The sequence below is a fragment of the Bipolaris maydis genome (assembly GCF_028858645.1).
Source record: "Bipolaris maydis strain C4 unplaced genomic scaffold PSV08scaffold_11, whole genome shotgun sequence".
Classification (NCBI taxonomy): domain Eukaryota; kingdom Fungi; phylum Ascomycota; class Dothideomycetes; order Pleosporales; family Pleosporaceae; genus Bipolaris; species Bipolaris maydis.
Window position 1 is genome coordinate 1,357,081 of NW_027093867.1, and position 21,269 is coordinate 1,378,349.

The 21,269-nt window shown below is 51.4% G+C and overlaps 8 protein-coding genes across 8 annotated transcripts; 4 read left to right on the plus strand and 4 right to left on the minus strand.

Moving 5' to 3' along the window:
* Positions 1 to 713: 713 nt before the first annotated feature.
* PSV08DRAFT_228119 (ras guanine nucleotide exchange factor domain-containing protein) lies at positions 714 to 4,408 on the minus strand (the record flags this gene model as incomplete). The annotated part of the gene is made up of 5 exons (XM_066092218.1): positions 714 to 757; positions 813 to 1,083; positions 1,136 to 1,352; positions 1,405 to 3,690; positions 3,758 to 4,408. The coding sequence occupies 5 exons, from the start codon at positions 4,406 to 4,408 to the stop codon at positions 730 to 732; spliced, it is 3,453 nt and encodes a 1,150-aa protein (XP_065948730.1). The 3' UTR covers positions 714 to 729.
* Positions 4,409 to 7,113: 2,705 nt separating this feature from the next.
* PSV08DRAFT_249927 (uncharacterized protein) lies at positions 7,114 to 7,802 on the plus strand (the record flags this gene model as incomplete). The annotated part of the gene is made up of 2 exons (XM_066092395.1): positions 7,114 to 7,169; positions 7,238 to 7,802. 2 exons carry the CDS (start codon positions 7,114 to 7,116, stop codon positions 7,800 to 7,802), a joined length of 621 nt encoding a protein of 206 aa, XP_065948731.1.
* Positions 7,803 to 8,317: 515 nt separating this feature from the next.
* On the plus strand, positions 8,318 to 10,938 carry PSV08DRAFT_403974 (fungal-specific transcription factor domain-containing protein; the record flags this gene model as incomplete). The annotated part of the gene is made up of 3 exons (XM_014221822.1): positions 8,318 to 8,438; positions 8,585 to 10,739; positions 10,791 to 10,938. 3 exons carry the CDS (start codon positions 8,318 to 8,320, stop codon positions 10,936 to 10,938), a joined length of 2,424 nt encoding a protein of 807 aa, XP_014077297.1.
* Positions 10,908 to 11,532, plus strand: PSV08DRAFT_320398 (uncharacterized protein). The gene has a single exon (XM_066092678.1). The coding sequence runs from the start codon at positions 10,943 to 10,945 to the stop codon at positions 11,216 to 11,218; it is 276 nt and encodes a 91-aa protein (XP_065948732.1). The 5' UTR covers positions 10,908 to 10,942; the 3' UTR covers positions 11,219 to 11,532.
* Positions 11,533 to 11,716: 184 nt separating this feature from the next.
* Positions 11,717 to 12,846, plus strand: PSV08DRAFT_320408 (50S ribosomal protein L30e-like protein). Its single transcript, XM_014221820.2, has 2 exons — positions 11,717 to 12,109; positions 12,173 to 12,846. Exons 1-2 carry the CDS (start codon positions 11,809 to 11,811, stop codon positions 12,541 to 12,543), a joined length of 672 nt encoding a protein of 223 aa, XP_014077295.2. The 5' UTR covers positions 11,717 to 11,808; the 3' UTR covers positions 12,544 to 12,846.
* A 2,571-nt stretch (positions 12,847 to 15,417) lies between these two features.
* Positions 15,418 to 16,921, minus strand: PSV08DRAFT_378843 (uncharacterized protein; the record flags this gene model as incomplete). The annotated part of the gene is made up of 2 exons (XM_014221819.2): positions 16,817 to 16,921; positions 15,418 to 16,770 (listed from the first exon to the last, which is right to left on the minus strand). Exons 1-2 carry the CDS (start codon positions 16,904 to 16,906, stop codon positions 15,421 to 15,423), a joined length of 1,440 nt encoding a protein of 479 aa, XP_014077294.1. The 5' UTR covers positions 16,907 to 16,921.
* Positions 16,922 to 17,078: 157 nt separating this feature from the next.
* PSV08DRAFT_403977 (RTA1 like protein-domain-containing protein) lies at positions 17,079 to 18,371 on the minus strand (the record flags this gene model as incomplete). The annotated part of the gene is made up of 4 exons (XM_066093666.1): positions 17,079 to 17,164; positions 17,248 to 17,675; positions 17,779 to 17,970; positions 18,149 to 18,371. 4 exons carry the CDS (start codon positions 18,369 to 18,371, stop codon positions 17,105 to 17,107), a joined length of 903 nt encoding a protein of 300 aa, XP_065948733.1. The 3' UTR covers positions 17,079 to 17,104.
* A 581-nt stretch (positions 18,372 to 18,952) lies between these two features.
* Positions 18,953 to 20,801, minus strand: PSV08DRAFT_320429 (SecY subunit domain-containing protein). Its single transcript, XM_014221817.2, has 3 exons — positions 20,717 to 20,801; positions 19,601 to 20,624; positions 18,953 to 19,548 (listed from the first exon to the last, which is right to left on the minus strand). The coding sequence occupies exons 1-3, from the start codon at positions 20,724 to 20,726 to the stop codon at positions 19,152 to 19,154; spliced, it is 1,431 nt and encodes a 476-aa protein (XP_014077292.1). The 5' UTR covers positions 20,727 to 20,801; the 3' UTR covers positions 18,953 to 19,151.
* Positions 20,802 to 21,269: the final 468 nt, after the last annotated feature.

Here is a 21,269-nt window from a genome sequence, read left to right on the forward strand (position 1 = left end):
AATACTCAAGTAAGTTAGATGATTAGAGAAAAAAAGGAAACGCGTTTATTAGATCCTTTTTTCGCGAAAAAAAGAAGCGCCTATCATGATGTAGCAACAACTTAACATAGATGGCCCACAGAAACCATAGCTTATCCGTTGACGCCCCACAACGAATATAAAAAAAACCCAGAAAGGACTGCCGATGACAGTGGAGAGAGCGAAGGCGTGACAAAGGCGACAGATCAGAAAGTCGCATTTTACTCTCTCTCTCTCTCTCTCTCTCTCACACACACACACACACACACGCTCCCCGCTCCCCGGCACACCGGCAGTCAAAGTCACATACAATTCCAAAAAGCAAAAAGGAGCAGGTAGAGAAGCAAAAAAAAGGATAAAACCCCTATAGGCTGATTGAAATCCAAATATCAATAAAAAACCCAAATCGCATCCAAACTCTTTTCGTTTCTTCGTTAAAGGGTAGAATAAAGGGTTACGTAGCCAGAAGAAGTAGTAGTAGAAGAAGAAAAAGAAGAAGAAGAAGAAGAAGAAGGAAGAAATAAGGGAAATGATAAAAAGAGGACCAAATAAAGGTAAAATGTACACCTAGATAACGCCGCCAAAAGTCGCATAGATCCGAGCAAGACTTTCCCAATGCGAGTTTCTTCCGCGGGTTGGAAAGTGTGAGGGGGGGTATCATCGTCGTGGACACATTCTTTGGTTTTTTTTTCTTTCAGTCTTTTTTTTTCATCACAAGAATCCACTCTCAGAGAGCAGCCTAGACACAACATCGTTAGCTCCTGGTTTCTCTCTACAAAAAACCGTTTGCGTACCTTGCAATCTTTTCGTCCTCGCGTTCTCTTGGCTCGACGCTCAGACTCATCTCGTACATCTCATGTACGTCACCTGCAGATTGCATGTTGCTGAGGATGTATTCTTGCAACTCAGGCACTGGCTGCAGCGGATAAGGCACATTCTGATACTGTTGGATATCGCGAATGACTTCGGCCGTCTTCGCACGCTTCGCAAAGTTGATGAGGTTTGTGCGTTTGATCAGCGAGGGAATACCGTCTTCGATGAATGTCAAGTCGGTGAGATATACACCTTGAGTATATGTTAGTACGTGTGATAGTTTCTTGGAGAGGTCATTGTGTACCAAAGAAGGGTATGCAAGGTGGGTTTGCCCTGTGCAGAGTGTCTCTGTATTCTGCAAAGTTTTTGGTGCTACCCATAAGCTTGCGCATGCTTTCCAACGTTGCCATGGAGCGCTGGTTGACAGCACTCCAGGTTCTGTTCAGGCGATGGATTGGCGCAGTACCCAGAGCTGAAATGATGGAAGTGAGAGTAGAAAAGTTGTTCAATTGTCGGCATTTCTGTATCTCATTAGTCACATGCAATGCAGAGCGGTATATCAGGTTGACTCACGTCTGCTACGTTGACAAAATGCTTAATCACAATCACTCTGCGCTTGACATCTTGTTGGGTAAGGATCATCTGTGCGACCCAGTTTGTCAACTGGTTAGAATGAAGGATGAGCGCTTTGACGTTCGAGGCTGGATCGGGCTCGCCAGGTGCAAGCTTCTTTTGCCAAGTCTTATTCAAGCACTCTGTAGGGCGGATCTTGCCGTAAAGCTTAGACTCGATGATTGTGAGTTGGCGAGCGAATTCGGTTGCATCAATGTCGAGGAACTTTAGTTTCTTCATGTGCTTGGGCAAAATAGGTTGTGGCGTTTGGGCACTCAGGGTAAGAACCAACCGCTTGGTTGGCATGTCCGGTCCACGAGATCTTTGCTCCACTGAAGTCATCAATGGCGCTGCTCCAGGGGTACTGGTAGTTGCGACATGGTCTTTGGCGAAGTTGTATACCCGCTGAATCAGGATCCGTGCCTCTTCGTCGTTACCCTCCATCCAGTAGTTATCAAACCAACTCTTAAGAATGTTTACAACACGAAACCTGATTGGCTTCTGCTTCTTGTCTACCCAATGCTGGTAGTCTTCTTTTGCTAGACCATGGGGTGGTTGAATACTCCATCGTTTGACCAACATCTCAAAAAGCTCGGAAGCCGTGGTAAAGGATCGGTAGGTAAGTAGGAATGTGTTGTTGAAGGCGGGGTCCAAACGGTCGTGGCGGGTAAGCTGCTCAACAAGTCCTGCCAAAGTGCCACCCTTGAGCTGGGGTGGGGTGGTTTTATGATCGTAGGAAATCTCGCCCTCGTGATCGAGCTTCAAGAATTCTGGTGTTTCTTCAACTGCTTGCTGTGGAATGACTGGCACTTCACCAAAGAAATCCTTGAGCTTCTTATTGCTGTTGGCAGAACGGATCGGCTCAACTTTCGTATCGTCGTTTCCAAGGGACGATCCTGCGCTGTATGTGTCAGCTTTGGGCATGTTACCGAGCAGTGGCCTCTCAGGTCCAGATGGAACGCGAGCGTGACTGGGTAGTTCGCTGTCAGTGTTTCTCCGAGGATCTGAACGGCTTATGATATCATCCAAGGGTATGTTTTCCGACAGGTTCTGTAGTAAGGTATACTCCTGGGCGCAAGTCGACTCAAGTTCACGGGCAACGGCTCGCACAGCGTTGATTCGGTCCTCTAGAGAGTCTCCCCGGAGTTCGGCCCATTCGTCTCCCAAAGGTGCTGCCACTCCTTGACATGCTATCACAAGTTCAGAGACTATGTCATAAGTCTTCTGTTTCTGTATGCTGAATTCGCTGAGCTGCGATCCTTGAGAGTCCAAGTCCAGAGATGCGAGGTTGATTTGTTCAATGGTTGAGATCCAGGGTCGGCATGCTTCAAGCACCTTGCTTGCCGCATTGCATATATGGTCGCCAATCTCCTGGTGTTTCTGGTGTGAGATGATGGTATCTCGTACGACCAGGTGCTCGTCCAAGCGACGGATGCTTGAAACAATCAATCTCTTCACGTCGTGCAGCCTTTCCAGTACACGAGAATCTAGCTTGAGAGTCGGCTCAACAGAAGAGGGCTCGTGGTCTTCTGAGTCAGAATACATCGAGGTATTAACATCCCGGGAGTCTGCACCATTGTTCTGCCAGCTGCCGCCAACAGTGCTGCCGACCACAAATCCAGGCACAAGGCGGGGTATCTCTTCGCCCCGCTGCTGACGAGCTACTTCCACAAATCCAAATACGCCATTCATCACGCCCTCTGCTTCTTTCAGACACTTTGAGTAAGAGTCTGGGGGAGGAAAGTCGGATGCAGCAATGTGGGAAGAAAGGACTAGCTTTGAAAAGCGCGACATAGTTTCTCTGAAGTGAGGGTATAGGGCCTTGTTGGTTGATATGATGGAAGGGTTACCAGAGTGGTTATCCGTCGTTCCCGAGCCAGCCGCAAGTAGCAGCCGGAGGTGATCTGAAATGTCCTCAGCACGCTTTACAAACTCTGACCTGTCGCTGTTGTTGATGGCCTGTTTGTATCGCTCAACCGCACGTCGCATATCTTCGACCATCCTGTTCCAGGTAAGAGGGACTGGGCTGACATCGTCGTAAAACTTTCGTGACTGTGGAAGGGTACCGTTGGGTCCTCCTAGGCCAGGGCTGTTTGCAAAGGACGTGGCCGTCGTACCAGCGGGAGGAATTGCAGCAGAGGCAGCAAAGCTCATGCTGCTTTGATCGTAGGCCCTGCCGTGGTAACCCCCATTCATTGACTCCATGGAGGTGGCTGATGAGAGTCCACCAGACAAGCGTTGTCTGTGCTGTAGTTCCAAGTCAGAGGGGGCTTACACACACAAATGGGAGGGGGGTAAGCGGTTCGATACTTACGCGAGAGGTGTAGGAACCCTTTGTTCCTGGGCCTTCAAAGTCGGATGCGGATGTTTCGTCGTCTGTGTCTTCCATGTTGTAGCCAGAGCCCGAAGCCAGCAGCTCGGCGGGCGGTCGCGACATTTCTGGAATGAAGACATCTGTGCGGTTGCGCGGGCCGCTCTCATTTGTGGCGGGTGACTCGAGCGGTAGCTCCATTGTGCTTACGCCGGTCAGGGTGTTGAAGTAAAAAAGCCTTCCATCTGGGGTGGCTTGGGGGATCCAAAAGGCGGCCTCCTCCTCCTTGTTGTTGGTGGGTGCGGTGTTGCGCTCAATGGGTAGGATGGTGTCGTTGCCGCCGCTCAGGGAGCCATCGTCAGAATAGTCGCCCTCTGCGCCGCTGGCTGAACGAGTATCGTCGTCGGCGTCGGCACCGTCTCGGTCTTCCTCGATGTCTTCGCTGGGCCGCTGCACAACGGCGCAGTAGTTGCTTGGAAACCAGCCACGCACTCCATGGATGACTCCGTCCCACCACCCACTCTCCAGCTGGGTGATGACCTGTATTATGTCGCCCGTCCGGAAGCTTAAGCTGGTACGGTCGTCGGCCTGGTAGTCGTATAGGGCCTTGACGTACATGCCGCCAGCGTCGGTCGTGCCGCTGAAGCCGTTCATGTTGGAAGGCGCGACCAGCTCGAGGGGGGACGGGATAGGGGAGCAACAACAACGTCTGCACACTCGGGTGCAAGATGCCCCTCTACTGCGGCCCGGGACAAGAGCAGAAGAGGTCGCAAGGTGGGCCGCTCGTTCTCACAGCGCGGTCGATTTCGAGGGTCAGATAGCCCGCGTGTTATGGCCGGGGGGTGGGTGAGGGCATGCAATTGGGCTAGGGGCGGGACCGGCATGCGAATGAGGAGTCTTGCATTCGCGCCTCGCAGGACTGCACAGCGAATAGAGTCTCGCAGCGGGCACTTGTGTATGATTATCGTCGAGAGGAAGAGAGCTCAGGAGCGAAAGAAACTGCAACACCAGGGCGGGTCGCTGGGCAGGCGTTGTGAGCGGTGGAGGCCCCCCGAATGTGGGGACACTGCTGCCACAAGTCACGTGGCGAGCTGGGTTTCTGGATAATAAAAGAAGCTAACAATGTGTCAAGCCCCGGGCTCATCCCTCAATCCAAGACCTCGCAGAGTCCGCTTTGCTTGTCTACATGTTGTAATATTCATGCACGTCTACATGCGAAGCCCGCCGGCAGCCGATGTTGTGCATACGCACAACTTGTCTGTCCAGATAGATGGTTACGCTGCTGGCCATCTTGAGCCGGCTGCATGTCCATCATCCAAAAGCCGCCGGTCCAACACGTCGCGTAGTAAGATTTGTTGCCTGTCAGATGGCCGTTTAAACACACCAGCCTGAAGCATGTCTATGTAAGTACATACTATGTACACATGCGCATCAAAGTGGTCTCTCTACGGCTGGCCAATAATGATCCAACAGCATCATGAACCGTGCGAAACCCCACCACGGATGCTGTATGCGGTATGCGATATGTAGTACATACATAAATACCTACTATGGATGTATGTATGTATGTATGTATGTAAGTATGCAGACGCCGAGTGAGGAGCCTGGCGACTGGGCGGGGAGGACCTCAGGTGTTCCATACACTCATCAATTCATCTAGAACACTGGCTGACTCGTTGGCTAATTCTCCTTCTATGCGCTATGAAACGTTGTCCCAAGAACGGCAGGGACCTGTCGCCTTTTGCGGGCGGATATCGGTCTTGTGCGACCATCCAGTCGTCCGTCCGACCTCTGACCCTTGGCGTCCTGACACTCTGCTTGCGCCGAACGTTACTTGCAGTTGCGCAAGCCGCCAAGCGACACTCGACGAGCTGTGCAACCTAGTCTGGCGAGGCCGAGTGTCGAGGCTGATGGTAAAGGTAGAGAATGTGGAACACTGGAAGCTGCAAAGTCAAGCAAGAGCCTCCAGCCACATGGATGCGAGAGCGGTGACTGACACGCGCATCTCATCGTCGAAGACGCCATGGAAGCCCTGAGTGATCATGGAGGAATTAGCGGCCGATACCATTCTCGAATTTGCTTAATGTGTCGCGTGGAAGCGGAAGCCTCGACTTCTGGGTTCTGCGACACTGGGCCGGAGTGGTGTGTGGGCCGGCCACCCGCCCAATTGACCATGATGCTGCTGTCACTCCCAGGGTGGCTGGGAGATTGTTGGGAGATGACGGGATATAGCGAGCGCAAAGGAAAGCTTTGTTGTCAGTACGAGTAAGCACATAGCAACGGGAGCGGCGCTGGACGTGGAGGTGTCTCCGGACGGTGTCCAGAGGTCATGACAATATTTGTTCGTCACCAAACGGTAAAAGGGAAAAAGGGCAGCAGCCACCGAGCATTTCAGCTTGCTCTTGAGACAATGGCGAGCACATGGACACGGGCAATGCCCCGAGCCGGCCATGGTCCCTGGCACTAAATGATTATAGTCGTTTGCCTTGACCTTGTTGAAATTATCTCACGACGCAGGCGGATCGGTAGCGGCTCTATGGCGTCCGTGTTGCGCGAACAGACCATGCCCGGCCACATGAAACCTCGACCACGAAGCCGCGTTGCGCTTCTAAAGCATTACGTGAAGCGTTCTAGCGCGAGGAGGGGCGAGGGGCGAGGGAGGGGGGCTTCGCCCAGCAGCCATGCATGCCCCTCGCTGACACTGAGGGGTTGTGAGAGAGATAGCACGAGGCATGTGGCGCGAGGGCGCTGTGCGACGAACTGACGGTGAAGGCAAAATGGGCTGGCGCGGGAACAAGGCCGTTTACCAGACCGCGACCGACGCTATGTCGCCCAGGATATACGCGCATCCCCGATGCAAGCGGGGCATGTTAGTCGACTCTTCTACTTAGGTGCTCTGCTGCTGACCGGGAAGGCAGGCAGAGGGGTGTTTGCATTTGTGGTGGACAGTGGCGGCGGTGGTGGTGGGGGGCGGGCGCGGGTCAAGGGCATGGCGGCCACGGGCGTGTTGGCATTGGGATTTGGAGGGACAGGCGTAAAAAAGCATGCCATCGTCGCGCAATGGCTTGTTTTGAGTGCGGTCGACAGCAACGAGCTGCTGCCGTCTGGTGCATGTGTGGACCGGGCTAGGAAGAGGATGTGGGTCCGGGGAACGGGACCATGGCCCGGAGGTGTGGATAGAGTTCCAGGAACGAGTGAGGGCAGCCGACGATCGTCTCCAAATTACTCGCAGCCACACAGCAGCATTTCATAGTGCGAGTTGGAAGGGTGCTCCTGGCGTCATCTTGTTGGCTCCGCGAGCGAGGGGCTGCAACCACCCCTTTTTTATTTTTATTTTTTTCGGGCTGGGTGAGGTCATCATGGGCCAGCGACTGCGGCCAGCGAGGGGCAGCTCCCGCCTGTGTGGTGTGCATGTGTATGTGGGTGGGTGTAGGGTGTATGTAGCATGTAGGGTTGGGGTTCGTGCCAACATGAATGGCGCAGGCACACAGGCACGCAGAGTGAGGCGGTGAGGCTCCATGCGCTCGGCCTGCATCTGAGGAATGGCGCCCCAGCAGACTACTCACTCAAGAGGCAAAAGTCGCCTGGCCATTCTTACCGCCTCTTTGAGATGTCGAGCCACAACTGGTGGATACAGAGGGCGACTCCGCTGCCAGCGCGTGGTACGGCGAAACCGCGCTCCGCAAGAGCCTCGTGCGATCAAAATCATTGGACATGCGCCTGCCATGTTGCAATTGGGCCCAGCCCGTCAACTAAGGGAGTACCCGGTGTGCAGGCGCAACTGCAGATGGGCGGTATGCCTACAAGGACATGGCTTGGGCGAGGGAGGGGCTGTAGGGCGCGGCAGGGCGGCAGAACGCGAGAGGGGTGCGAGGGGGAGGGGAGTGTGCGTGTGCATGTGCGTGATGGAGAGAGAGAGAGTGGCACAACAGTGGGAGACAGACTCGAGGGGCGCGGTGCAGGCGGCCATGCTCATGCTAAAGGCGTGGCCCGCAGCAAACCACGGGCGCGCAACCCTGCACGGCACACTGTCAATGGGCGGCGATAGATACAAGCAAATATAACGTGGGATGCGACCGCTGTACACCTACTTCATCAACAGTTGGCGTTGGATTCGCTAGCGCTGTCATGCTGGACGTAATTATTCGGTCCCGCGAGGAGATCACAGGGGATGGCTGGGCTGGTGAGCCTGCTATTTGGCGGACTGTGCGTTGTGCCTCTCCCCCCCCATCTTGTGATTTTGGCTGCTGCCCCTCTTGGTCTCCTTATTCCGCCCTCGCGCCGCTCGCATCCATCTCAACCCTCACGCAGCCCGCGGCCTTCATCATTGCGCACGCAGCCCTGGGGCGCTGACGTCTGTACATCGCGCTCTGCCGCCGGCCACTCGGGTCCTGTGCTCGCCTTTTTTGTTGTGTATACAAACGCGCGGGATGAACGACGGGCACAGCCACTGCACCTCGCCCATCAACACACTTTAACGCTCGCGCGCGCCGGCCGTTCCATCATCCCCTCGCATCGGCCTCGAGCTGCTGCAGTTGCCCGCTGCATCTCTGCATTGCCGTGATGGCGTCCAACTCGTCGCCCGCCGGCCGCAAGACGGGCGCGCCGGAGAAGAAGTACAAGTGCCAGTTCTGCAACCGCGCCTTCAGCCGCAGCGAACATCGCAGCCGTCATGAGCGATCCCGTAAGTGCCCTCCCCTTGCCCAGCGTCGCCATGGGAGCTCTGCCTGGCTAGAGCGGGGTAGCTGTTTACTGCGGCGGGACACCTTCGCGCCGTGGTCGCGCTGCGGGGAAGATTGACACTGTGTTGCTAACTGCCCCTCACCGCAGACACAAAAGAGCGCCCCTTCAAGTGCCTCAAGTGCCGCAGCACCTTTGTGCGCCGCGACCTCCTCCTCCGCCACGACCGCACCGTCCACGCAAAGGACGGCGGCGCCCCGCTGCCCAGCGAGCAGAAGCGCCGCAGCACCACAAAGGCCGCCGATGCCGGGCCCTCGAAGCCCGCCCCCGTCGACAATGCCACCACCCTCGAGCGCATCCAGCACGACTCCGAGGCCATGCACGACGACGACGACCTCAATGCCGCCGCCATGCTCATGACCGACTTCCACCACAAAGCCATGGCCAGCCAGGAGCCCGAGATGATTCCCGAGCACAACGAGCCCGTCATCTCCCCCACCGGGCCCCCCATGATGGAGCCCGTCATCCCCTACACCGCCCCTGGCCAGAACATGCTACCCCAGATGCCCTGGAGAGACTCAATGGTCCCCCAGTCTGAGCCCAAGTCGTCTCCCAACACCCACTCGGCCTTCACCTCGGCCGCCGCCCTCGGCTCCCACCCTCACCAGCTGCCCCCTCTGATGGAGCGCACCATGTCGGGAAACGACAGCCTCGCGCCCACCTTCTCCGCCATGAACGGGGGCAACGGCCTCGGAACCCCCGGTGCTCTGTCGCCCTATCCCTCGATGATGGGGCCTGTCTCGCCAGTCGACTACCGCAAGTCGCCCGGCCCTAACCAAGCTTTGATGATGACCCGAGCCCCTCAATTGGACTCGGAAGAGCAGTGTGCCAGGATCTACGAGAACATCAAGCAGTATGACAGTGAAAACGCGCTTCTTGAGACATTCCACCTTCCTAGCCTCAACACCCTCAACCGCCTGCTGAAGACTTACTTTGATCTGTTCCACCACCATCTCCCCTTTCTGCACCCCGCCACATTCAACCCTACAGAGGTGTCGGCCCCGCTGCTCCTTGCTGTCCTGTCGATAGGTGCCTTGTACATATTCGACCAGGACCAGGCATATATGCTGCATATCGGATCAAAGGTTCTCGTAAACCAGTTTCTGCAGAACAAGGAGAACTTTAGTTCGCGCAAATGCCCCCTGTGGACCATGCAGAGCACACTGCTCAACATGATCTTCTCCAGCTGGAGTGGTGATCCAAAGGGTCTCGAGTGGGCCTGTTCGATTAAGAGTCTTTTGGCCAACATGGTTGCCGGAAACCGATACGAGCTCAAGCTTCGGTCAGACGCGCGTGATGGTGCTCAGCCAAACCACGAGGAATGGGTCGTTGACGAGCAGTGCCGCCGAACTTACTATGCAGTCTACATCTTCTTTGGTCTGCTCACTCTTACCTATAACCACACGCCTGCTATGGGTTTCAATGAATTTGACACGCTGGAACTGCCCTCCTCAGAATCCCTCTGGACTATGGAAGTTTCGGATGACGATGCCTGGCGTGAAAGCCTGAGCTCATCCAAGATTATCACGTTCCGTCAGGCGCATGACAATCTCTTCCAGGGCGAGACTGCTCGCTACAGTGCCTTCGCCACGCGTGTCATGATCAATGCTCTGTTCCTCGAGGTGTGGTATCACAAGCGCAGCCCTGAAGCTCTTCAGGACGTAGTCACCGAGTACAAGCTCCGGCTAGCTCTTGAGACCTGGGAGAAGTCGCTTGAGCTGTGCGAGCCCGAGACGGTTGTCGTTCAGCTGAGCGCCCCGCACAAGGGCCACCCTCTAATCTTCAATGCCATGGCACTGTATAGGAACACTCGCGCTCGACTAGTCGTTGACCTCAAGTCTATTCAGGAGGCTCTCCGTTATCACGACTCGTACGAAGTCGCTGCTGCCATGACCAACGCTCGTGACAAGGTCCAGCGCTCACCCGAGATGATCAAGGTCATCCAGGAGTGCTTTGACTGCATCGAAGTTGCCGCTGTGCAAGGAATCCGCTGGGTTGCACGTACTTCAGCCACCAACTGGAGCATCGAGCATCCTCTTACTGGCATGGATCTGATGGTCATTCTGACCTTGTGGCTCTACCGTTTGGAACACGACGAAGAACCAGCCACAGAAGAAGAACTAGCTATGTATAACAAGCTACGCAACTTGTTCGATGATGATTCAGTCGATGTCTATGGCGCCAAACTAAGCTCTACTGTCGCTCGACTTTGGGGTAGTATGATTGACGAAGTTGTTGTCTGGGGGTATGTTGATCTCTTCATCGCTCTGCGAAACTTGTCACTAACTCTGCATAGCATCACCAAGCTCATGGGCGAGGCCTTCAAGCTCCACTCACAAGCCCTTGTCGGCTATGAGGACGCCATGTCTTCTCGCTCTGGATCCGCTACACCGTCCATGGCGGCTGGCGGTGTCCAGGTCCTCGAGATGCAGATGGCCTACTAGGGTCATGCGATCGACCTCTAGCACTCTACTCACGATCTGTTTTTTTGATTTTTTTGTCCATTTCTCTGTTTATCTGTCATTGGGATTCTTCTTTTTGTCTTGCTACAGTCACCTCCTTGCATCTGGGAGCATGTCATGGAGTTTGGGCGTGCCGAGCATCAGTACTCTATTTCTTGTCTCTTTTCACTTTCTCAAGATTGGGGTAATACGGCGCACAGGGGCAGTCGTCCAGATGGCTACACACTTGAGCATGCGCTCTACTTGTTTGGCGTCCTTTTAATATTTTTCCCTCGCTCATACCCATCGGCATTTCTGGACTAATGGAGGCTGGCCCCAGGCGCGTTATCGCTCTGTTTCGGTCCTGCTGCCTGTATTGCCTCTGCTGCATTTCTGCTAATACCGTTTGTTTGCTATCATCTTTTTGCAGTCTTTTCTATTCGTCATGGAGCTTTTGGGGTTCGATGTGCATATACCATAGTATTTCATGAAGCGCCTTTACGTGGCCGAGGGCAGGATGGAAGTAGTAGATTGACCATGCCGAAGTGTGGGTAGATTATGATTTCAAATATTATTGTATGAACACATTTTCGCATGAGCATATTGGAATTACATACAGGCAGCCTGTGAGGCCCTTTGAATCTCAGTGTTGCCGACCACAATCCGACGTTGCGTGAAGCCGCTAATCGATAATGGCTACCCACAGACCACCATGCATAACTAGCGCGAAGAGCTCCAATTGAACTTTTCCAAAAATTTCGAGGCCTAGCTACACCAGCCCGTCTGCTTGCAGTTCCACGCATTGTCCGCCATATTCATATAACCCTCTACCTTGGCTTTCTAGCCCTCCAAACACAGTCGCATACAGTCACAATGTCGAAAGATATCGAGGAGAAGAAGCTCAAGAAGGAGAAGAAGGATAAGAAGGAAAAGCGCGCCGAGAAGGATGGCGTAACCAAGAGCAAGAAGGACAAGAAGGAGAAGAAGATCAAGGACGACGTCGAGATGACCGACGCGCTAGAGGCAGAACTCGAGAAGGAGCCTGAGGTCTCCATGGTCAATGTCGTAGATGGCGCATCCGGCGACGAGCCTCGCGGCGCCCTTGTTCCCTTTGCGTTCCCGCTAGCCGACAACGACAAGGAAGTCAAGAAGATTCTCAAGACCGTCAAGAAGTGTAGGTTCCCCATTCTCAAAAACGCGCTCACACACAATCACATTTCGACTAACCCTCAAACAGCCGCCAAGTCCAAGACGCTCCGCCGCGGTGTCAAAGAAGTCGTCAAGGCGCTGCGCAAATCCGCCGCCGCAGGCGCTGCTTCCACCCTCAGCGACCCCAGCGCGATTGTCGTCATTGCCGCCGACATCTCGCCCATGGACGTCATTGCGCACATCCCTGTCCTTTGCGAAGACCACAACGTGCCTTATATCTATATCAAGAGCCGCGCGCAGCTCGGCGAGGCTAGCGCTACAAAGCGACCTACCAGCGTCGTCATGATTGGCAAGGACAAGCTTGGCAAGAAGGCGGGAGAGGGCGACGACGAGTTTGCCGAGGCGTATGCTGAGCTTGTCAAGGTTGTGGCTAAGGCTAGTAAGACTGTGAGGAAGTAAAAAAATGTACGTGGGGATTTGCATATGTGAATGTAAGAGGGGTTAGAAGAAGAAGAAGTTGACCTTTTTTTGGGCGATTCGCGAATAGCAACTTTGTTGAACAACCAAAAAAAGAAGAAAACTCGGGAGGTGGAAACATGGACGAGGAGTTTCTGGCGTTGTTTGCCCTTTTTTTTCTTCTCGCGTTTTCCGAGATGCAGGACTTGGGGGGGTTTTAGCTTTATAGCTAAGTTTACTGTATACCGGATTTGGCATGTCACAATGGTATATTCGGATGCTTTTCAATATATCTAAATACTATTATAAAACCCCTTCGCTTTATTCTCTCTGCCCTTCTCGCTTTTCTTTCAAGTCTCTTTTGTTATATATATATATATATGTGTGTGTGTGTCAATGTGCTACCATCACGCCTCCCATGCCTTTTCTTTTCTCGTAGCTTTTTTTTTTTTTTACTTTTGAGTTTGTTTGTTTGTTTCTTAGATCTCGCGCTCTCTCTGGTACCGAAATATGCTATTGTTTTACAATATCTCTTAATCGCGTAATCCCAGTTCGTTTCAGAACTGTGCTTTGTTTTTTCTGTTTTCCCAGCCACGTATATGAGAGCAATGTGTACAGTTATTTTTTTGCAGGCTAGATTTGAACGTGGCAAAGACGTCGGGGAGTATGCATGTAAATTTAAGTAGTGTTTTTTTTTTTGAACTACGTATGTTTTTGTTAAAACACTCATACTAGCATGCTCATTTCTGTGTTTTTTGGGTGGGTTGACGTGGTATTTCGTATTTTGTGGTCGGGTATGGCTGCTTTTGTAGTGGTTGCAATTATGTATGGAGTACGTGTTATCTATGCTTTTTTGTATATGTGATGTGTGTTGAACTAGGATGAGAATAACCTGAAGAGGAGGGGGGGGGGGGGGGGTGCTTCACGATGTAGTGTTGGATGTGTGCGTGGAATATTACTGAGTGACTGCGTTTTGTTTAATACAGGTTGTCACGTCACGTACTAAATGGCGTTATTTTCTGGAAAGTGGGCATGTTAATTCCTTTGCACTTTCTCGGGAGTACTAAAGTAATTGAGGGTTGTCATCATGTTCTTGTTATGGGATTCTATTACACCTCGAGCTCACAATACAGAATCCAGACCATATCATGAACCAGAAGCACACCTCGTACAATCTAGTAATCTCAAAACCTAGCAACAGAGAACTAAAGGTTTATCTAACACGACAGAAGACGGACAAACTATCTCGGAATCACCACATGTATTGCGAATAATCCGGCCGACAGACACTTGAGAAGTAAGCCGTGTAAGCAAGTAAGTTACCCTTTTTTTAACTTCTTATTAGGTTACTACTGATTTTCCAAAGCAAACATACCGACAGCTTCACAAAATCAGATTTATTCATTCGCTCTGCTATGATTCACCGATATCCCGGTAATGGTTAGAAGACCTAATTCACCTGGCTAATACATACCTCCCCACAAATTACTCAATAAGCTGACAGAACATTTACAAAAAATGTAATTACCCCATCCATGTTGGATTAAGCTTTTACCCAGATCCATGAAATCTTGGTGATGTCATTTGTTTCACAACACGGTCTATGGCATTATATCTTAATCGGAGCGATCGGATATTGCAAATGTGTAGTAGAGATTAACTATAGTCTATATGCACAGACAAGAAAAGCCAATTTTGCAGGCGTTTTGTGCACGCTGTAGAGCTAATAATTTAATATAGACAACAAGAAAAAGCTAGAGGCAGGCTATACGAGTTATTTCATACTGGTTTTCGAGTTGTGCAGCGCCGTAGTTGGTGAGATGAGTTTAATCTGTTAGTAATAGGGTGATCGGCCCTGCAAGACAAAAATTGGCTTTATTGATAGCGGAAGTAGGGGCAGTGGAGAAAATAGGGGGCTTTGTTCAGTCAGACTTCGGATGGATCAAAACCTCTGTAACAATAGTATGGGAAGCCGATGCGAGGCTGTGATTGCTGCTCAAGGTGGGCACATAATGTATTGAAACCAGATAGATTATATAATCCCGAATTTTGCCACCGCCCCACTGCCCCTACTTCAACTACCTACCAAGTAGATCCGATTGGCTGATAGATTGAGCTGACGAAACTGACAGTATCTGACGAGGATTTTGTTTCGCCGATAAGTGTCATGCCTACCTCCACGCTGGGCCTAATACAGATGAGCCATGGATTATAGTTTAGAGCAATGAGAATTAGGTTCAAAAAGGTAATATGGTATTAACAGATGACACTATTCTGTCATCCTGCATAAGGCTTATCGTATTCACCTTCGCTCCTTAATCGGCTTACGCTTCACTCACCTTCCCTTTTATAGCTCTGATACTTTGCTATAAATGCTTGATTTCTCCATGTCAAACTCACGCGTACTGTGTCGCATTTCAAAATTTCAAGCCATTTTCTCCTCTCCGTTTCTCAAAACTATCCACCTCTTGTTACTTTTGAAGCTTCACTACTCGCAATTTACTCCAGACATGCATTTTCTCCGTCTCGATGTGCTTGTGAGGCTCGGTCTTTTGTTCCCAGCATTCATAAATGCATCGCTGATAACGTGTCAAGATGGTGCTGTCTGTTCTAAGGGGTATACTGGGACGTGTACATGCACTTATCAAAACGAATTTCATGCTGGAAATTGCAATGGCTTTGGTGTAAATCCTAATGGCGTATCAGTTAAGGAACCTCAGCTGATGTGATTTGAATTTTAGTCGTGTGAATTTAACCCGGACTAAATACAAGGAAGGTGATACTATCCTATCAAAACTGATTCTTAACGATGATATGGTTGTAAATTCTGCTCAAGTACTAATGCGAAAGCTGTATATTTCCTTACTTGTCTGTTACCCCCTACACTGTTATATCATGAAAAAGACTCTCCAGATGCACCAACTGTGCGGTCTCCCACGCCGCCAAATCCATTGGTCCCACTTCCCACCTCACCCCTCTCCACCCGTCAAACACACTCTTTGCCGCCTCCTCGCCACCCTCAGATTCAAAAACTTGCACAATCCTCTCCGCACCACATACCGTCATCTTAGCCACCTCGTCATCTCCACGCTGAACCTCCCTTCCGATAGCTGCAACAACCCTCCTCACAGTCTCACCAACCCACCATCCCTGCGGTACCAAATCCGCAAGCGCAAACCACCACGCTACAAGTACCAGAGCGCGGGGCTCGCGTTGCCGCACGAGATGAAGGAACTCTGAGGTGAGGAAAGATGGGAAGACGGATATGCGGATGCCAAAGTCTTCGGTGATGTGGTAGTAGTATAGCGAGAGAAAAATCGGAGATAGAGCTTGGAATGCCGGCAGAAGCGTAGCGACATATAACCCAAAATCATCTTGTAAAGACACGGTGTTTTCAAAGACTGATGTGAGGAGGGGCGGCAAGAAGAGACCATTGTGACCTGCAAGGTGAGAGGATGCATATGTTGGTGGTGGATTAGGAGATATTGGTGTGGCGCCCAAGGTGCCAGTGGGTACATGAGTAGCTGGGTTAATGATAGGTGGTGGAGGCAGTATACGCGACTCTCGTCGTACGAGCGGATACACAGATAACTTTTCTATACCATGGTCCCAGCGGAGAGAAGCTAGAACGCGCAGGCCTTCACTGAGTTTCAGTAGCGAGAACAACCAGTCTAGGTACTCTTCGTCTGTGTAAGAGGCCAATGGCAGGACTAGGGAAAGCAAAAACGTTCCTGTTGCGAGCACGGCTTCGTAGTTATCCGGAGTGATGCGTTGGAGTGCGGTTTTGTAGGACTCGAAGGTTTTTTGTCTGTATACCAGGGCTTGTTTCTCTACTTGTTTACTTGGATTTTGGATATTGCTCTGTGTGGCTGCAATACTCAGCAGCGAGTAGAGTAGGAAGGTATGCGAGATGCCCATTTTTGGGACAACGTCTTTGTGTAAGGTCTTGATTACCGGGTCATCCCACATTACGAAGCGTTGCCAGACGTGGGTTTCATAGTATTGCAGTAGGTAGTGATCGAGTGAGGTAAAGGTACCTATCGATGTGTTGGATGGAGGAATGAGGGATTGAGAGGAAGAGATGTAGAAATCAACCTCGTTGCTCAAGGGTTGTGGTGAAGCCTCGTGACTGGATGAAGACTCCGGTGTTTTCGATGAGAACCTCTGAACATATTCGCAATCGAACTTTCTCTGTTGGCAGTAACGACATTTTGGCCGCGCCTCATCGCACTACATCGGGTTATTCGCAGTCTCTAACGAGAGCCGTTGGTCGGACCTTGATTTTCTTCCTTTTACACGTTAAGCATCCACCTCTCGACTTGGAATGTGGCTGCTTGGTCACAAAGCCGGGGCTTCGACGCGCCATTAGATTTGTGTTAGTATTGCTTGGTAGAGTTAATGTTTCTGTGTGAGGCTGGTTGGAGCCGCGTGATGTGTAAGGCGCCCAGCCGCTATGATCTATCCTTGTAGTCATGTACGTCATCCAAAATGTCAGACTGGGTGCGGTTGGGTCACTTTCTGCAGAGCACCACCAATGTAATGGTGGCTGAAGGTTAATTATATTTCAAAGACGACGGTTCCCATTTTGAATTCTATCCTTTTTTCGCGTGTAACCGTATTCGACCTATAAATAAACAGAGGCAACATACTAGCGGGGATACAGGTAGAAATAACCAAAGTGCAAAAAAGGGATCATGTTTACTTTACCTCCCTAGCCTCGCAATCGGTCTGTGTTTGTACCTTCTCAGCACCATCCTGCGTAACATACCATGAAGGTTCAAACACTAGCAATGATACAAGCACCAAAAACATCGGCACCGCATCAAAGCAATATAGCGTCCACTCATGCGCAATGAGATATGCCGCATTCCCCATCGAATACTCGATCAACCTGAACACACATCGCAAGAGAATGAGTGCACTGACACTGTAAAGAATATACAGCATCCTCTCCCACGGCGTGTTAGTCACAGGCGTAGAAGCTATCGCAACACGCCTTCTCATCCGCATGTGAAAATCCCCTGCCGCAATGAGAAAAACCACAAACGTAGCAACTTGCATCGCAAGCCCCGCAATAACAATTTTCTCACCCGCTATAGCGAGCGAAAGTTGCATCGTACCCATGATGCTAGCACCTGTGAATCTCTCTATTAGCATCTGTTTCCCTAATTCCCCCCCTCCCACGTAAATATCTTCCTGAAAGAGAAAAAAGAAAAACAAGAAAACACATTCACTCACCTAACCCCTGCACAATCAACGTCGTAACATCCGCCGTAACGAAAACCCTCGTATACCACCTCGCCCCCACACTCGCAACATCCTCCGCACCCGCCAATCTTATCGTACGACCAAGCATCATATACACCGTCGCAGCAAACCACAGCGGTCCCACCAGCAGCAACACACCCTGCGTGATAAACGGGCCCCAGGCTTGATTATCAAAGTGCGAAGCAATACGTGCGCTGTAGCCTCCTACTTCGCCTATTCGTACCGCCCAAGAAAAAAAGAGGCAATTAGTCAAGAATTTGATGTATATCGACAGAATAGATGGATGGATGGATAGATAAATAGATATAGGTAAGGGGAAATGGAAAGTCGGGAAACGTACATAAAGCACCAATGACAAGGAAAATGATGATGCGGTTCTTGGACCGAAAAAAGCGAAGTACGTGTAGAGCGGCCATGGCTGCAAATACAACAATACAGATTATAGCACCTACGAGAGAAGGCGTGTAGCGGTACATCTCCCAGTCAAAGCCAGGGGATTTGGGCGGGTTCTGGCGTTTCCAGGTGAGCAGGAGGGGGCTACTGGGGGCGATGGAGTGCATCATTGTAGTTTTTTTTTTTAGATTGGGGATGTGGAAAAGTTAGATGAAAAGAGAAAAAAAAAACCAGATTGAGAAAAAGGGTGATGAGTGGAGATGAGGGAGGTTTTTTTTTCTTTGCTACATTGCTCCGAATTCACGGCATACTTTATATACTTGCCTTGTCTGTGAATACTACAATCGTCATACGTACCTGTGTATCTGCAGATACATCCTTTCGCACTCGCTTGTACGCACTATACCCATGTTTCATGCACATGAAAGCCAGGTAAGCTAGCCCAGCCTATCAAAAAGGTAGCATAACGTACATGAGAGTACCGTGCTTTGTGCCCGGTTGCGAAGCCGCCGTTGTCATGTGTCTATCTAGACAGTCGTTCGCACTCGCTTAAACGATCCATATGTCCGTGTACTAAGTGTCAGGTATGCTAGCGCATGTAGGGGTAAGACGCCAGATTTCGCATTCGCTTAATCGACCAATACTGTGCATTTTTTTTTTTCACATTGATCCGTAGCAACGGCCATGGAAATACGTAAAAGGCGTCCAAGCAAATCATCACTGCCTGAATGGTTTGGTCAAATGCATTCTTGCTGTTAACAATGATTCATTACGCAAGGATTTACCGGTGGTAGCCTGGCCAGGTTCCACATTTCATGCGTAAAGTGATGCTATAATTCCTTCGCAGACTTTTTTATTTCTTAGATCGTATGTTACAACGTGCGACAAAGCACTCAACCCCAACACATGCCCGTTTCAAAACCACAGGAACGAGGCTCTTATGAGCCAATCTAGCCCATGACCATACCCTTGAGACCGGACATGTCGCCTTCCTTGGCGGCAATCTCAAAGTATCCGTAGATGATGGTGACAGCAAGAAGAATACCGGTACCACTGCCAAGAGCGCCGAGGAGGTCGCTACCAACAGACAAAGCTCCAATGCAGGCACCGCCAAAGGCAGCCGCGGTGGGAATAACACGCTTGAGCTCCTTGTACATGGACTCCTCACGGTGACCAGCCATGACCAGACCCTGCTCCTTGAGCTGCTTGGCAACATCGCGGGGAGAGGAGCCGGATACCTCGATCCAGGTCTTGGAGAAAACGGCGCAAGCGACGAGCATGTAGACAATGAAAATGGCGGTCTTGAGAGGGTCAGAGAGGGCCTCAGTGATGCTGAGAGGGGGAGACCTGTACAATGTCAGTGTGGAAACTACCAGAGTGGGCTTTCTGTGCAACATACATGTAGTAAGCGACACCAGAGGTAGCAAAAAGCTGAGCGGAGCCCTCCTTGGGCTCCCAGACACCGAGAAGCTTGACAAGCAGGTTGTCAGAGAAGCGGCTGTAGAGCATCTGGCTGATGAGGAAGACGTTGGAGGACAGAGCAGACTGCAGCATGATGGGCATGTTGGAGGTGTAGAACAGACGGACAGGGTAAGAGCCACGGACACCACGCTGGCGGGCAGACTTGACTGGAATCTCAACGCGGAATCCCTGCAGATAGATGACAGCGCCGAAAACGAGAACAGTGGAGATCAGGTTCATGACGTTGGGGAGGTTCTGACGGTAGAAGGCCTCCTTGAGTGCAACAGTCTTGTCGGGCCAGGTGAAGAGCAAGTGAACAAGCGCAATCAGAGCACCCTCAAACTCCGGGCCACGACCAGTGTTGATGGTGGTGGGGGAGAAGGCCTTCCACATGATAGACTCGCAAATGTTGGTGGCAATGAAGAGCGAGATACCGCTGCCGAGACCATAGCCCTTCTGGAGGAGCTCGTCAAGGAGAATGACAATCAAACCAGCAATCATCAACTGGATGACGAGCAGGACGCAGATACCGGCACCAAGGTCGGATGGCTGTCCATAAAGACCAGAGATAACGTAGACGACAGCCTGGCCAAAGGACAGGAGAATGGCAAGGAGCTTTTGAGCGGTTTGGTAGAGTTCGCGGTCCGACTTGAGGTCAAGGTTGACGTCAATCAGGTGGGTTCCGGCAAGAAGCTGGAAGACCATGCCCGAGGTGATGATGGGGGTGATACCCAGCTCCATCAGCGTACCTCTGTTACTCGCCATCATCATGCGCAGCCAGTAGAGCGGGTCCGAGGTATCAGACGACACAATTCCGTAGAGTGGCATCTGGCTCATGACGAGGAAGACGAGGAGCGTGAGACCAGTCCATACTAGGCGGTTGTTGAACGGCACCTTGCTCTCGGGCAATTGGATCTCGGGAACGAGAGGCACAAAGGGCTTGACAAGATCGAGGAACCGTACTGCGTGGAGGCGTTAGCTGTGCGTGCCGCAGTGCGCCCTGTTTTGCGCGTGGGCGATCGCGGGCCCATTGAGGGCGGGGGCGTGGACTTACGGCCGCTCATGATTGCGAACTATGGCCCAGAGACAAGAAAGAAGACAAGGAGAAGGGAAAAAGGTTGGTTGAAGGCAGCCTGGAGATGGAAAGTGAGAGGGGGGGTTTGTATTGTAGCTTTCGCAACGTGTCGCTGGGGAAATTACCCGTGCGCGCGCTAGCCGTAGTTCCGTCCCTGAGCCATCTCGAAGCTGCCACCGAACCTCAAAAGAGGCCACGCTGTTCCAACGCTGTGGGGGCTTTGTGGCGCTTTCATCTGCGGAATTGTGGCGTGCCTTGTCTGTATACAGTATGTGAGCTTGCTTCCATTCATGTACTTAGATATCGTCGTCATGTTGACCAGACCATCGCCCCTGAGGTGCCATTGGTCAACCAAAACACTGGCGTTGATGATGAGTAAGTACGTGATCCCTGTACAGGACCAATTGACTGATATCCAAATCGTTGAAGACAGATTGAGTTTTAAGCACCTCAACTTGCTCCTCGTCAATGGTAGTGTCGATGTTTTTTGCCGGATAGTCAATGCTGTTATGTCTGATACTGATACCCACCC